The 15,054-nt window shown below is 35.4% G+C and overlaps 2 protein-coding genes across 3 annotated transcripts; both read right to left on the bottom strand.

The window, feature by feature from the left end:
* Window positions 1-801: 801 nt before the first annotated feature.
* pef1 (penta-EF-hand domain containing 1) lies at window positions 802-6,981 on the bottom strand. Its single transcript, XM_073858245.1, has 5 exons — window positions 6,844-6,981; window positions 5,854-6,097; window positions 4,146-4,301; window positions 3,906-4,049; window positions 802-1,666 (listed from the first exon to the last, which is right to left on the bottom strand). The coding sequence occupies exons 1-5, from the start codon at window positions 6,862-6,864 to the stop codon at window positions 1,440-1,442; spliced, it is 792 nt and encodes a 263-aa protein (XP_073714346.1). The 5' UTR covers window positions 6,865-6,981; the 3' UTR covers window positions 802-1,439.
* Window positions 6,982-8,092: 1,111 nt separating this feature from the next.
* On the bottom strand, window positions 8,093-11,103 carry gjb9b (gap junction protein beta 9b). Of its 2 annotated transcripts, none has more exons than XM_055220076.2 (3): window positions 10,953-11,103; window positions 10,765-10,836; window positions 8,093-9,835 (listed from the first exon to the last, which is right to left on the bottom strand). In XM_055220076.2, exon 3 carries the CDS (start codon window positions 9,794-9,796, stop codon window positions 9,011-9,013), a length of 786 nt encoding a protein of 261 aa, XP_055076051.2. In that variant the 5' UTR covers window positions 9,797-9,835; window positions 10,765-10,836; window positions 10,953-11,103; the 3' UTR covers window positions 8,093-9,010. The 2 variants fall into 2 exon arrangements, with proteins under 2 accessions (XP_055076051.2, XP_055076052.2); XM_055220077.2 differs by having other exon boundaries at window positions 10,765-10,833; window positions 10,953-11,092.
* Between the last annotated feature and the right edge of the window lie 3,951 nt (window positions 11,104-15,054).

The following is a 15,054-nucleotide window of genomic DNA, read 5'->3' as shown; positions in this document are numbered from 1 at the left end:
AAAATCTCAGGACAATACATTTAAACTGTCCAAATCTGAAATGTTCATAAAAAAGAAAGCTTGTTTTGAAAGCTCTAGTACAGTTCAATGGTAACCCTACTGAAAAATCCAGTTAAGACAAGCATAAGCAGGAAGCTAGTTTAAGATGGTCCTCCTGGCCTGACCAGCTAAGTCCAGCTAGACCAGCTTAAAAAGTGACCAAAACACAGCTAGACCAGCTTAAAAGTGACCAAAACAAAGATAGACCAGCTTGCTACACCAGCAAAACCAACTCACCAGCTTATGCTGATCTTAGCTGGACTTTTCAGTAGGGAAAGCATTGTGTTAGCAACAAAAAAAGGTTATGGGTTCAAACATACATTATGATAAAAATAACGTCTGTATTGCATTATAATTGCTTTGGATACAAGTGTCTGCCATACATGTAATGTTAATGATATGCAATCCATTTAGGTAAAGATTTTGACAGAAGTGTTTCTCCCATAAAACAACAATGTCGCCCAATAACAATGTTTTCAACATTATGCATAACCAGCTGAGCTACAGGAACTCTGTGGAAGTTATTTTTTATTAATCATATAATTAATTTAGGGACCATACATATAAAGTAATTTCTGCATTTATAAACTATGCGTCCAGACAGGATGATTTGTCTTTACTGTTATAAAAGAGTAATAAAATTATTATTTAAATAAACATGGTGCTTTATTTAATAAAAAAAACACAAATATTGTTTTCTCTCTGCAAACTATTACCCAGATATTGCTCATTGACATTCACCCAGTCACTAAAGACAGAATTTTACCATAATTTTTTTTATTTTAAAATAGAAAAAAAAGTTTAAATGAAAACATACAAAATAGATAAATACATAAAAATCAAAAGTTACATTTACTCAATTTCTGGTGATGGTGCATTGGGGTGTTAAAGTGAGCTTAAATAAACTTGAGCATATAGCCACGGCATTGTGGATAAAAGACTATTTATATGCAAATATTTAGAAAGTTCAACTTCAACATTCCCGATTAAACCATCTGAAATAGTTGTATTAAGATTTGAAATAATGAATACCCAAATTTCCATTACATAATCTCATGAACTTGTAAACAGCGCTCCTTGTATAGTTAATGGCAACTCATTCACATGTACAACGGGCATGTTTGGCACTAATGTAGTCTTTAAAAACTATATATATATAAGCAGATAGGCAAAGCATATTACAGGTAGCATGTCACAGGAGTGCTATATTTGGCTTGTCGACAATACTTGAAACAAAGTGGCTGTGTAGCACAATAAGGTAAAATCAAGGTAACCTGCAGTGAAAGGCACTGTTAAGGGTGTCAAGAGGCGAAAGTATTGTGCAACGTGTTTTCATCAACAAACCAAAGTGGTCTAAAATCATTAGCCAAAACAGGTCTGAAACTATTATGCAGTATATATTACATCAGTCTAGTAATGGCACCAGACAGGAAATCTTCGTAATTCATCCGCACGTTGCCAGTCATACCGGTGTCTTTTTCACGGAAAACTTGTGTAATGGTTTGAAGCTGGGTGCACACCTGAATGAAGCGGTCAAGCTGGATTCCATTCACACTACGTACACTAAAACGATTCACCAGTCCCTGAATGAACTGAGGACTCAAATTGTAGCCCATCTGAGATAATGCTAAAAAATGAGAAAAACAAGAATAGAAATTGTGAGATTACATTTTACATAAAACAGAAAAAAAAACTCTAATCAAAGGTTTATACTGGAAATATCACAAATATATCAAATTATTTTTTATTAATATGCAACATTTGTGTGGGGAAAATAAAAGGAAATAATTCCTGAGGTTTTGCTATGCTTTAAGTCAAATACAAAGAAGAGAGATTTGGGTATTTAATTAATGTTAATGTGCCATGGTTCCTTAAAGTCCCAATTTTCTCTCAATTTCTCTGTTTATATTAGTATCTACGTATTCACCATGTTTTCTCCACCCTGTCCCACACCTATAATCATCCATGCACTTTCAGGCCTATTCACACTTAATGGCTACAACTATCACAGCAGATGAAACATTGCTCTAGCAGTCATGAATAGCCTTCTCATACAAAATCAATACATTTCAAAAAAGTGACTGCAAGAGAACAGCTGCGATTGTTGAGGTTATTTCAAAAGGCAATTTTTGTGGCGACTCAACAATGAAATGCCCCTTACGAATAACGCACTTTCAGTTGAATAGGATTAGATGAGGGGTTTACAGCAGAGAACAAAGGGCCAGTAAGTGTCTCTTCCTTAAAAATTTCCTACTGCTACTTCTTATGGGTATGATTTTGCCCAGTGGGTAAAGTAATCTCTTCGCAAATGCCAATTTTAAAGGATTAGTCCATTTAAAAAAATCCAGATAATTTACTCACCACCATGTCCTCCAAAATGTTGATGTCTTTCTTTGTTTAGTCGAGAAGAAATTATGTTTTTTAAGGAAAACATTCCAGGTCTTTTCTCATTTTAATGGATTTTAATGGACCCCAACACTTAAAAGCCCCAATGCAGTTCAAAATTGCAGCTTCAAAGGACTCTAAACGATTCCAAGCGACCCATAAAGGTCTTATCTAGCTAGATGATTGTCATTTTTGGCAAGAAAAATAAAAAAATATGCACTTCTAAACCACAACTTCTCCTCTTCCTCCAGCTGTGTGATTAGCCAGCGCGACCGCACATTTGCGGACCATTTTAAACAATAAACTGACACAAAGACATTAATTAGTATCATTCGACATACAACAACGTCAGAACGGTCCTCTTTCAACACACTTGTAAACACTGGGGCGTAGTTTTGCATACGTCATCTGTGACCTCTTGACGTGATGACGTATTGCGTGAGGTTGCGCTGGCGCGTCACAGAACCGGAGGAAGACGATAAGTTGTGGCTTAAAAGTGCATATTTTTTATTTGTCTTGCCAAAAATTACAATCGCTTCGCTTAAGCCTCGTGTTTTTTAAGATAGAGTCCTTTGAAAAAGCAATTCCAAACTGCACCTAAACTGTTATGTATTGGGGTATATTAACGCTTTCGCCGCCATTGACGAAATATCTCGTCAATCAAGAGAAAATGCTTCGCTGCCAATGAAGAGTATTTCTGTCTTTCCGCAATATCGTTATTATCCAACAGGTGGCAACTTTTTAAACCCGGAAGTATTGCCCTATGACAAGCGGCTGCATGTCCGTGTCTGTTTTAAAGATCGCTCTGAATGGGATCTTTATGAAAAGTCCGTCACAAAAATGGAATTATCGCTGCTTTTTGCTCAAAATGTGGTGTTTTTGCAGAAACCTACCCATATTCAAAAGCTGATTACAAAAGAACTACTGAAGGTAGGATGAAAGCAGAGGGACTGTTCTTTCATTTGGTATATTGTATGTTTATATATTTATAGAAGAACATTTTCTGGAAGGCATTAAACTTTTGTGAAAATCATGAAAAACGCTGGCGCTGGCTGGCAACTTTTTTAAAATATGCTGGAGGCGAAAGAGTTCAAATCCATTAAAATGAGAAAAATCCTGGAATGTTTCTCAATAAAATTTCTTCTCGACTGAACAAAGGAAGACATCAACATTTTGGATGGCATGGTGGTGAGTAAATTATCTGGATTTTTTTTTTTAAGAAAATGGACTATTAATAGCATTTATTTTTTTATTTCTGGACCATATTCAGTTGACAAATTCCTTGACACTTCTGGTTTACAGTAGATATACACATTGGTCAAACCTTGATATACTTCAGGATAGTGATAGAATGCTGGACTATCCTAGTTTAAAGCTTAGTGTCTGTGACTGTTATCATTACAGCATTAACATGCAGATTTAATTTAACTAACTGCAAATGCGTACTCTTGGGTCCATTTTCTGATCCCTAACTCACTCACCCTGATGCATCTCATTGCTGCTAATTGAACCGGATCGGTCCCGGTCGAACTGTTGGAACATTGCCCTCCACTGCTGCAGAAATGTCCACATTGCTGAAAAGCCCATTATGTCCACACGTCCGGTTCTGGTCTTGTCAAACATATCTGGAAATGAGGATTAAGCACTGATTACAGAACAGAATAAAGCTTTATTTTTATACTAGTTACAAAAATTACAGCATTTTGAACGCTAACACTTATTGAGCATCATAATGCACGTTTCGTCATTGAAAGAGGTGTTGTTTGAATTAATGAGGGCTACTTTCAGCTCTTTTAGGTTAATGTAGCCGCTACGATCCGTGTCCACAGTGGAGAACCACTGGTAAGCCTCAGGGTTCACACCGGGAGGAATGTTACCTGCAATGTAAAAACAGACTATATTAAAAAATGTAGATACATTCATCTGAAAGGCTGAACTGAAATAATACAATCAGTTTAAAGCAAATCACTTAACTGTAATCAGGTCGAATTAGCACATAAATCCATAAAACCCACACTACACACTTCAATGATATTACAAAACAAGGCTTCAATGCACATGCATGAATGTGTAAATACATCAATGTCCTTGACATTGGAGTCAATACTGTGACAACTATTGTATATATAGTAAATATGGCTGGCTGAACAAACAGAACTAATTTCATCGCTTACAAAATGACATCATGGACAAGTCAGTCCGAAAGATCAGATTTGAAATCCAAACTGGGTGCAGTGCGACAAAGCTTAAGTCATCAGCGATGCATCACCTCTGTCCCATTAGGAACAAGAATACACTGTGCTATTCAGTAAAACCCAGATGGATCCATCCCCAGGAAGTGATAAGCACTATTCTGTTTGCAAATTTGACAGTCTTACCCACAGGACATTACTGCACACTCCCCAACATAAATGCAGCCGGACACATACACTCGTACCCCTTCGCTCAGGATTATCACACTCATCACTCTAATTCTCCCGTGGGCACATCCCATACCAGATCAGTACAAGCTGCTACTGCCATCCTGCAGTGTATCGGCATCAGTCACTCAGTGAGGGACACGACACGGCTGCAGCACATAAGGATCAAGGACCTTGAGTGCAGCACAGTCATAAATTCCTATCTTTCGTATTTTATGCAACGCCCGTAGCCACCTCACGCCTGATGGAACGGCAGCAGCTCTCGCTGTCTCGGCTGCCAACCCTGATGCTCAAACATCATCTGTCAGACCGGCCTGGGGCGGCTGTCTACACTTTTGAGACCATGAGGAAAAAATTCACCTGCCGGACCAATATCTCCCATGGGGAGTTTGCAGAAGCAGATCGGATGTATGAAGCTGTGAAAAAATCTGATATAAAATGATACATATGCCAAACCACTGGCCTTCGGCAGAACATTAATCTTAGGTCGGATGGATTGATTTTAGTGTCACGATGCTTAAATTATTAATCAAGATCAAGTCATCATCGACAATCATTGAAGTATGTAGCCTGTTTTCTTTTAAAACGGGAAAGGGGGAAAAATTTATAAATTCTATATATGGTAATACCAACTTTAGCCACACAAATTTACTTGCATATAATAACAAATGATGATAGTTTTCTCACAAAACTTTTCATTACTTTTAACCAACATGTTTTAGTTGATCATAACAGTAGATCATAAGAAGTCAATTTCTTAAAGTAACCCCAGGCGCAGTTCATCATATTACCTATGGACTGCTCCACCAAAGTTGGTTTCAGTCATTTGGTATGATATTTTCCATGTATTGCAATAGTATTTATAGTGTAAACATTCATTTTGGGGGCAAAATATGCACTTATTTGCATATAAATACTTTATCAATATACTTATATGTGCTACCAACATTATACTTAGCCCAACTGAACAGACAAACAATAGTTTCAAGTTTCAAAACAAGTTTCAAACCTGCGGGAGGCTGTTGACCATAATGTCCTCCTTGAGGCTGCCCATAACCTCCGTAAGGACCACCTGGAGCCTGCCCACCGTATGGTGCTCCGGGGGCACCTCCATAAGAGCCGTATTGACCTCCATACTGTGATCCTTGAGGGGCACCTCTATAAGCTTGACCACCGTACTGTCCACCAGCAGGACCACCTCCATAGGGTGCACCTGGAGGAGGGTGGTGCTGGGGGTTTCCACCTGGATATCCCTTTTGGATAACAAGAAAGAAAAATACTACATTTCATCAAAAAAGTCATTCAGTATTTTAGCCTTGGCTAACCTGTAACAAAAAGTTAAGTTACTACAGTTCTTGTAAATTTAAATTATGGTAATATGATATTAACATTTATACATTTGGAAGATGTTTTTATCCAAACATGGCATTTAATCTACACATTATCTATACGTTAAATACATACATTATTTACGTTATAGTTTAAATACATTAAATCATAAAATGATGGAATTCTAACGCATGACCGTGGCGTTGCTAACCCAATGCTGTAACTTACTTAATGATATGCAGAAACACTTTAATACACATCACTATCACTAACGATAAATGAATAAGCAAATAACTTACGCAAGATTTAGCTTTAGGGAAAACGGCGTATTGCACTGTTTGAAAGTGATCCCATATTATAATACTCATAATAAAAATATAACAAACTAATCATGACCACAATAAAGCAGCATTCACGCCCTAAATGTATATGATAAACAAACATACGTGTGTTATAACTCACATCTTACTAATGTAGCTACGCGGCTAACCGACTAGCCTAAATCATAGCAGTTTCTAAAAAGTTCACAAAATCGGAATGATCGGAACGTACACATCATACCCTTGTAACTTACATCACGCCGTATACCAAATACACAAGAATCAGAAACAGTCAAACAAAGAGAAATATAGATAAATAATAAGTAAATAAACCCGGAAGAGTCACTTACCTGCCCGTATTGATAACTCATTCCGCACAGAATCTGAGAGCAAACGGAACGATTTGCTTGTATTTAATAAGTCCCGCCTTTAAGAGCTGATTGGTTTATTTTAACGTCTGTCACAGACGCACCCTTATCTTTATAATCGGATTGGTTAAAGTAATGGAAAATCGCGTACCTCAGAAACTATGAGTCACATTAGAAACTGTGTAAAAAATAATTTTGTAGTATTGCCGTAGTACAGTAATGTTATATAAAACTATTTATATAATATATAAATATAATACATATTATATGACTTTATTATTTAGAATGTGTGTGCTTGTCACAATAAAAGCGTGACTGTTACAACATATGAATAATTAATTTAATTTAACTTAAACCACTATATTATGAGATGGGATTTTATTTTGTATTATGTGTAATTTATTTTTAAATACATTTTAATAGAGGGTATGCACGTGACGTTAGGCGAAAGTGACTGCGGTTAGGCCCACTGAGTGGCAAAAGACAGATAGACTGTACTAACAGATTTAACAAGAATTCAGAGCTATCGTTTTACAGACTGCCAAAAAAACACAGAAAGGAGAAGTAAATTGATAGTTCATGCCAACGTCCAGACCACAGGTCGGTTGACAAGTTGCTAGGGTCACTATCAAGCATACGTTTTACTTTCTACTTAAAAGTATTTTTTCAAGTATTTGTATTTTATCAGTGTTTTTCTTTGAAAAAACATACATTCCAAAGCATATTATGATTAATTTTTCTCTATTACATTTCATAAATACTTTTCTGTTTACATTCAATATTTAAGTATCTTAACGTGCTTTTACTCAAGTAAAAATACAAAATTTTAATGTCATTAGGTATTAAATACATTTTAATTTGCAATATTAAAGAATACACAGTATGATTCTATGCTTTAGAATGTAGTGAAGTAATTTTTTTCTTAAGACAAACACCCTAATAAAGCACAAATGCTTGGAAAATGTAACTAATGTAACTAAGTATTGTCCACCTTTGCTATGAAGTCCAACTAAATTCAATTTAAGCTGATAATAGTCAGCTTTACTGGCATTTTCACAGCACCCGCTATGAAACCAGCAATTTTGTTGAACGTTTGCCACTCAACAGGGCAAGTTCCGGCGTGGTCACGTGGAAAAGTGACGTCAATGCATACCTCTACACATAATTTTTTTTAGATTAAACCATTTTTATTTGTCATAATGTAAACTTTATTTATATATAGTGCAAACATAAATACATATATATGTTGTGCAAATCATATACATCAAACAGATACTATAGAGAGTAGCTATAATATAACACTTTTTCAATGGTAGCTCTGTCCATGTTTGAATAGTATGTTCTTGTACAGTCTGAGTGTGACATGACAGGATGTTTACTGATGTCTGCTCCAACCACGTTGTTCTTCCAGGGGCTGTATTTTCTCTACACTATAGGACTTCCCTGTACGTACATTTCCCACCGAGTGTCTGGCATAAACATATTTAAAATTGTATTATTTGTTTAAAATGTTTCAGTATTTTTATTATTTACAGAAATAAGTCTCAAAAACATTCCTTGGTGTGCATAGTGCAGTGTGGAAACCAGTGTTGGGGAAAGTTACTTTCAAAAGTAATGCATTACAATAAGTTACTCCCCAAAAAAGTAACTAATTGCGTTACTTGGTTACTTTTCATGGAAAGTAATGCTTGCGTTACTTTTAAGTTACATTTTTTCTTCTTTCAGGCATTGCAGGTGTTTTTTTATGACTGAGAAGTTTTGCATTCAGAAGTTGCATTTTCTATCGCACAAATGTCGAGCTCTGGCCTGCCATCTCTGTTTCTGACTCAAACTATTTCCGCTTGGGCGCACACGCATATATTGTGCGTAATTCTACGTGACTATGTTCAGTTTAATTCAGTGCATTATATATTTTCTTAAATCTAAGTAATTAAACTGAAAAGTAACTTGCACTACTTTAAAAAAAAAACTCAAATATTAATGTGTGCATTTATAAAGTAATGCGTTACTTTACTCATTACTTCAGAAAAGTAATATTATTACGTAATTCACGTTACTTGTAATGCGTTACCCCCAACACTGGTGGAAACTTTATTGCTGATGGTCTTAAGTGTCTTTTGACTGTTTTTCATGTTTGGTATCATTACATTCAGGCCTGTTCTAATGTCTTTTCCTGTGCAGAAGCCTTTGCCTTTTCAGTGTTACTGAGGTTTTGTGTGGATGAGGCTGTTGGGTCTATCCTCCTATATGATGTATTGGAATATTTGGCCTCGCTCATTTGATGCTGTTTGAGCAAGAACTTGTGAACTTTTTTGACAATCAGGTAGATCATCTCACAAATACACATGAAGATGCACACAGAAGAGGAGACCACCATAAAAATGGTGAAGATTTTCTTTTCTGTAGGACGGCTTATGTAGCAATCGACTATATTTGGACAAGGTTCCTGACCGCATTTGAACATCCTTGGCATATCGAAACCATAAATTATGTACAAAATGTAGAGGAAGCCTGAATCAAAGCCTGCTTTGAACACCAGACTGAGTATGTAGGTATACCACAGTCCTCCACGCTTCCTCCCTGGGTTCACGTACAGGTGTTCGTCTTTGTGGAGTGTAGTATATTGCTGATCCTTCATTTCACGATACTTGACATGAGCCACGACCATTAGAGATGGACACGTGATGAAAATCAATTGAAGAGACCATAGGCGGATATGGGAAATGGGGAAATATTGGTCAAAACAGACGTTGGTACAGCCCGGCTGGGCCGTGTTGCAGACAAAGTCTTTGACTTCATCGCCCCACGCTGACTGAACGGCCACCACAAACACCATGACTCTGAATGTGAAGACCACTGATAGCCAGACACGACCAAACACGGTGGAGTATTTGCTAACTCCACCCAACAGGGCCTGAAGGTACATCCAGTTCATCTTTGCTACGGGTAATATGGGAGTTCCAGAGTTCCAGTCCTAAAAAAGTACACACGGAAATATTGACTGTAAATATTGAATCTGTTTAACCAGTTTTCTTTTTTGGGGGGGTGACATGTAACATTCTCTTTAACCCTTAAATGCATAAATGCTTCACCAATCATTACACATATCAGCCTAAAAGAGGTCTATAAAGACCCTGATATATTTATCAAAGGGTTAAATATTAATATTGTAAAAACTGTGTATTTCTTATAGTCTTGGGCATTTAAGTAATTGTGATAAGCCATTTCACAACAGTACAAAGGAATGGCACCTATAGCTTCTAAAGAATTTCAGAATGCCATGCACAACAACACACACAAAATACTTTTGGTTTCTTCATTACTCATACTAAGAAGCTTCTTCTATAGTTAGACTGCATGGGAACTGATGTTTAGCTTTTTAAAGATTACATTTGTCATCATCTTATAACAAAATTTAAATACTGTTTATTCAAAGACGCCTCTTTTTCATTCTTTATATTAAAAACCACTAATTTTGTAATGGCGTCCAATGATTAAGAAAATCAAAGTAAAAGTTTCCAAAAGCAGGCATGAACATATTCCTTTATTTTTGCTTTATTTTATTATTATAAATTTTTCCCATAGCTTTGCATTTAGCATTTCTAGTGCATCTACCACTGAATGTGTCCTGAAAGTGTTATGTTCAAGACCTCAACCCTCTAGACAAACTAAATGACATGAAATTAGACATTAAAATAGTTTACATAGTTACAATTTAATGTTGCTGTTTTGACGCATAACCTTCTTACGGGAAACAATGACTCCCTCAGTTGCCATAAATTAAAAACTTAAGTTTCATTTTCTCTTAACACAGTGCTTGTTGATGTAAAACAGTGTCCCGTGTGCACAGTATATACATTACATTTACATTTAATATATATTGCAGAATATAGATTGACTTACTAAAAGTGTTATAGCCCCACTGACTGTATGTTGTTCCCGGCCGTGGCAACACAAGCATTAAAACGTTACCTGCTGGCAAAAATAAAAATGTTACCTATACAAACTACATGATGAAAGGAAAGCTTTTTATTACAGTATCTGCAAGTCAGCCTCTTAGTCAGAGCAAATAAAATAATAAGTCCATTTACCTTACAGCTTCCTGAATTGTAAGCTACTGTATGAAGACTTCAGTGGTAACTAATCAAACAGAAAAGCTGTTTTTGTTTTGGTTGAAAATCCAGACTGACTTGATTGGTTGAAAGGCCGTGTCCTATCAGATCTACGGGGCGTAAAAACAGAACCTTTAGATCAAAAGAAATGAAAGCGTGTTCAGATCTATTTCAATCATATTTGGTTTGTAATCATCAGGTTTCATTTTTTTATTATGTGCAATACAAATTGTTTATTTAACAAAATAAAGTTTTCTCAATCTAGTTTAAAAAGCAAATTGAGATATTTTTGTTATACACTGTTTAGTTTACACATTAGTGTTGATTCTGGGACAACACACTACATGTGTTGTCCCAGAATCCACACATCTTTGCTTTATTATTGAAACAACATATTTTGCGTTACTTCAACACAAAATGACACATCAAAAGAGTCAAAATGAAAGTATCTATATGACACCTGGTAGACCTATATTTAGAAATCAGACAGATGCAGTATGACCAAAAACAACATTCCACCAAAAGGTGGATCCCTATTGTCATTGTGTTTGACAAGGAGCACACTCAATATCAAGGACCTAAAAGAAACAGATAGAAAAGGGCCAATAAAGTGAAAGGAACATGCCATAAAAATAATCTAATTACAAAAGACATGATCACAGTGTTTCTTATAGTGCAGTGGGCTATATGCTTTATTTTTTTCTTTATATGCCATAAACAAAGACAGTGCATGTGTGACTAAATATTCACAAATATTTGTCATGTTGCTTCTGCGAAGCTCTCTGGACGTAATTGGATGCAACTCTTACCTCCGTGCTGTCAAAATGCGTTTGTTTACAACAAGCTCTAGCTGTCAGACTGTCTTTTTATCCCTCTGTGAAATTTTATATGCAGATATAAAGCAATTTTGTGTTTATCTATACATACATACAGGTATGTCATATGCAGAACATGTATTTGTAAGCACTGTCACACTTGCAGGTCTCTTTGGATTTTTTAAATGAGCTTGTTTTAAATAGTCTACTCTTATAACACAAGGCAGATCTTCATTAGCTAGGGTTTCCCAAATTTGGGTTCGCAAAGGAATTGCAGAGGATTTGTATTGATGAAAAAATAATAAATTGTAATTATATCATAAAGGGGCGGTTTCCCGGACATGGTTTAGATTAAAACTAAGCCTTGGTTATTTTAGGACATTCAAGTAGTTTTTACAAACAAATCTTACATAAAGCTATACTGGTGTGCATCTGGAGACAATGGTTCGGATATATGTTAAAATAATTAACATATAAAATAAATTAAAGCAGCTCAAACATGCATTTTAGTCTGTAACTATGATAGGCCCTGTCCAGGAAACCACCCCAAAATGTAAATAAATCATATTAAAATAAAAAATCTAAATAAAACAGTTACTAGCAAATTATTTTATTTGTTTAATCTGAATGTCATGTGACAATTACACAACACTACAATATTTCAGAAATGTTTACAAAATGTTTGAAAACCCCTGCCATAGGCAGTCATTGTATTTTAAGTTAGCCTACATTCTTTAGATTATATTCTGAGCAGGTTTTGCCATGACTTTTTTACTATGTCTATGATCATGAAACAACAGTCAAGAAAGTAATCACACAATGGAAAAAAGCTAACAATATAGGATACGTGAACCTGCTTGTAAAATCCTGAAGTGTCATTATCTATTTTTTTGAGTATTAGAAGAGTATTTCAATTCAATTCAATTTTTTCAATGATTTCAATATTTGACTCAATAAAGACTTTAGCACAAAAAAGACTTCTGATTATCTTATACTTCTTTTGTGGATAAAAATGACTAATTTTTGTACTTTTTACTTAGTTTTATCTTAACACCAGGATCAGAATTTAGAAAGGCATTTGATCACAAGGATATTTATCTTAGATATTTCCACTAACATTCCACTAGAGTGAGCTGTAGCTCCACTATCACGCCATCAGCATTTCTATGAAACCAGCAGGTTACTGTAAAATTCAACCTTGAAAGGGAAACCACAGTTACATATTTCATTTGTGATATTTTTAATTCATCTGTTAACTGGAAACTAGGTGTAGCCTAAATTGTATTAACCCCAACCGAACATTCTTTACTGCTTAGTGTTACTTGAGAATCTCTGATGCAACCATATGCTGCAGCTAAACTGTCATTGCCAGTGTTTATTATTGCTGCTAATTTAATTTGTCAGAAGTCAAAATTAAAACTTAAACAAATTAAACTTAGCACTGGGAGAATGACTCTGAGATAAAGATGATCAAAAACAATTCACTATGCAGGGTAATAAGGAAGATTTCTTCATGCAAGCCACCCTGGTGTGAAGAGAAGTCTGACAACAAACAGGCTATGAGAGACAGTGAGTTTGTTTACATGCACAGTCTTACTTCAATTATCCTTAATGAACTGATATCGTGTAAGGTCATGCAAACATGTAAAACTGCTTTCTTTTATCAGGGAAAGGGCATAAACGGCTAAAGAAAAATATGATCGGCACTGCCCATTATTCGGATTCCACGTTATATGTAAACGCCTTAACTGGCTTTCTCTCGGTTTTGTTTATGTGCGCATGTTTCCGCATGTAAAAGATAAATGTCAGAAGCAGAAGCGTAAAGTACACTGTAAAAAATACTTTGCTGCCTTAAATTTTTTTGTTAAATCAACTCAGATTTACAAGTCAACAGAGATGAGTCACAACTTATAAAATATAAGAAAAGTATTAATTTTATAAGTTATAACAACTCACCTGTATTTATAACAACTCATCTCTAGTCAAGATAAATAATAGTAAGTTGAAATGACTTGTAAATCCGAGTTGATTCAACAAAAAAAAATAGTTTTTACAGTGTACATGGAGTTGATAAAGAAACTGCAAAATTAAAAACCCATGTAACATTTACAGGTTCTGCAGACACAAGAAGATACACAACGTTGTGGATTTTGAAATATTTCCCACCAGCTTTTTGAATGACAAGGGGGACTATAGGCGGTCTTGCCATTGCCTGTGAGAAACAAATTTTCAAATCCTGTGTAAATGCAGTTGTCTACAAAGCCGGTTTATTGAGTTACATGTAAACGCACGATAACAGGTTTCTATAATAAGCAGATTTTTGATAGACGCTTTTGTAAACACTAGCAGTCAAAGTTTGTGCATTTGTGATTCAACGGATGGTTGGGGTTCTATCAACGGGGGAAAAGAAAGGAAAGCTGTCACAAAGCATCTCGGGCAGACTTCAGGTGAATGTGAATGTGTCCTGCTAAGGCACTTGTCATACCTGGCAACCCAAAATGCCAACTGTAACCCAGAGTTACTCTTGAACTGCTATGACAACGGAGAAATGTCTCTGCTGGCCTGTTTTGTGACAGATCTGTGGCTCTTTTTTCAGAACACAGGTCTGTGAGAGTTTATGTTTGACTAAAGAAGAAACATTTAGACTCCTAATCCGGGCGCCAGAGTTTTGTTGCAGACGCTTTTAATACTGCTTAGATTTTGGGATGTTCATAAAATATTTTTTATCTCTATTAATTAATTGCAAGTAATTCATCTGGAAATACTATTGAATCTGGCATCCCTTTGTTTTATAAATATTGTCAGCTGTTGCTATTTGTGTTTGGTTTTTGTAAACGTAAGATTTCTTAAGATGAAACATAAGTGCGTTTAATTATTACAGGCAGATTAATATTTGTATAGTGAAATATGTTTGGTCATTTTAATTGGGGTTTCTATGCATTTTAGCGATTACTTGTAGCATTAACTGCAACATGGAACTTATGCAGCATCCAAACTTACCTAAAAAACGTTTTGCTACATTAAAGCAATGTTTTTTTTTAACAAGAAATGCAAATTTAGTTCCACTTGAAGACTTTTAATTCTAATAGTTATTTTTTATTTGGCCATTTAACTACATGTTTAATAAATAATGATCTTTAATATGTCCCGCAATCTAAAATCATAAGGGTGAAAAAGTGCAGTATTTCTAAAACAAGAAAGGCCATTATCTCAAGTGAGCTCTTTTGTACCATCTAAATATGCATAAAAGTTGAAGTTTTTTCAAA

This window comes from Misgurnus anguillicaudatus, chromosome 20, assembly GCF_027580225.2.
Source record: "Misgurnus anguillicaudatus chromosome 20, ASM2758022v2, whole genome shotgun sequence".
Lineage (NCBI taxonomy): Eukaryota > Metazoa > Chordata > Actinopteri > Cypriniformes > Cobitidae > Misgurnus > Misgurnus anguillicaudatus.
Note: the sequence above shows the minus strand (reverse complement) of the source record. Positions and strands in the feature narration are given on the sequence as shown.

Coding starts and splice junctions, on each gene's coding strand:
- pef1 (XM_073858245.1), bottom strand. CDS start 6,864: ATGAGTTATCAATACGGGCAG. Junction 6,098..6,843: donor TGAGTTATCAATACGGGCAG/GTAAGTGACTCT, acceptor GTTATCCAAAAG/GGATATCCAGGTGGAAACCC. Junction 1,667..3,905: donor CAGCAATGAGATGCATCAGG/GTGAGTGAGTTA, acceptor CTCATTTTTTAG/CATTATCTCAGATGGGCTAC.
- gjb9b (XM_055220076.2), bottom strand. CDS start 9,796: ATGAACTGGATGTACCTTCAGGCCCTGTTGGGTGGAGTTAGCAAATAC.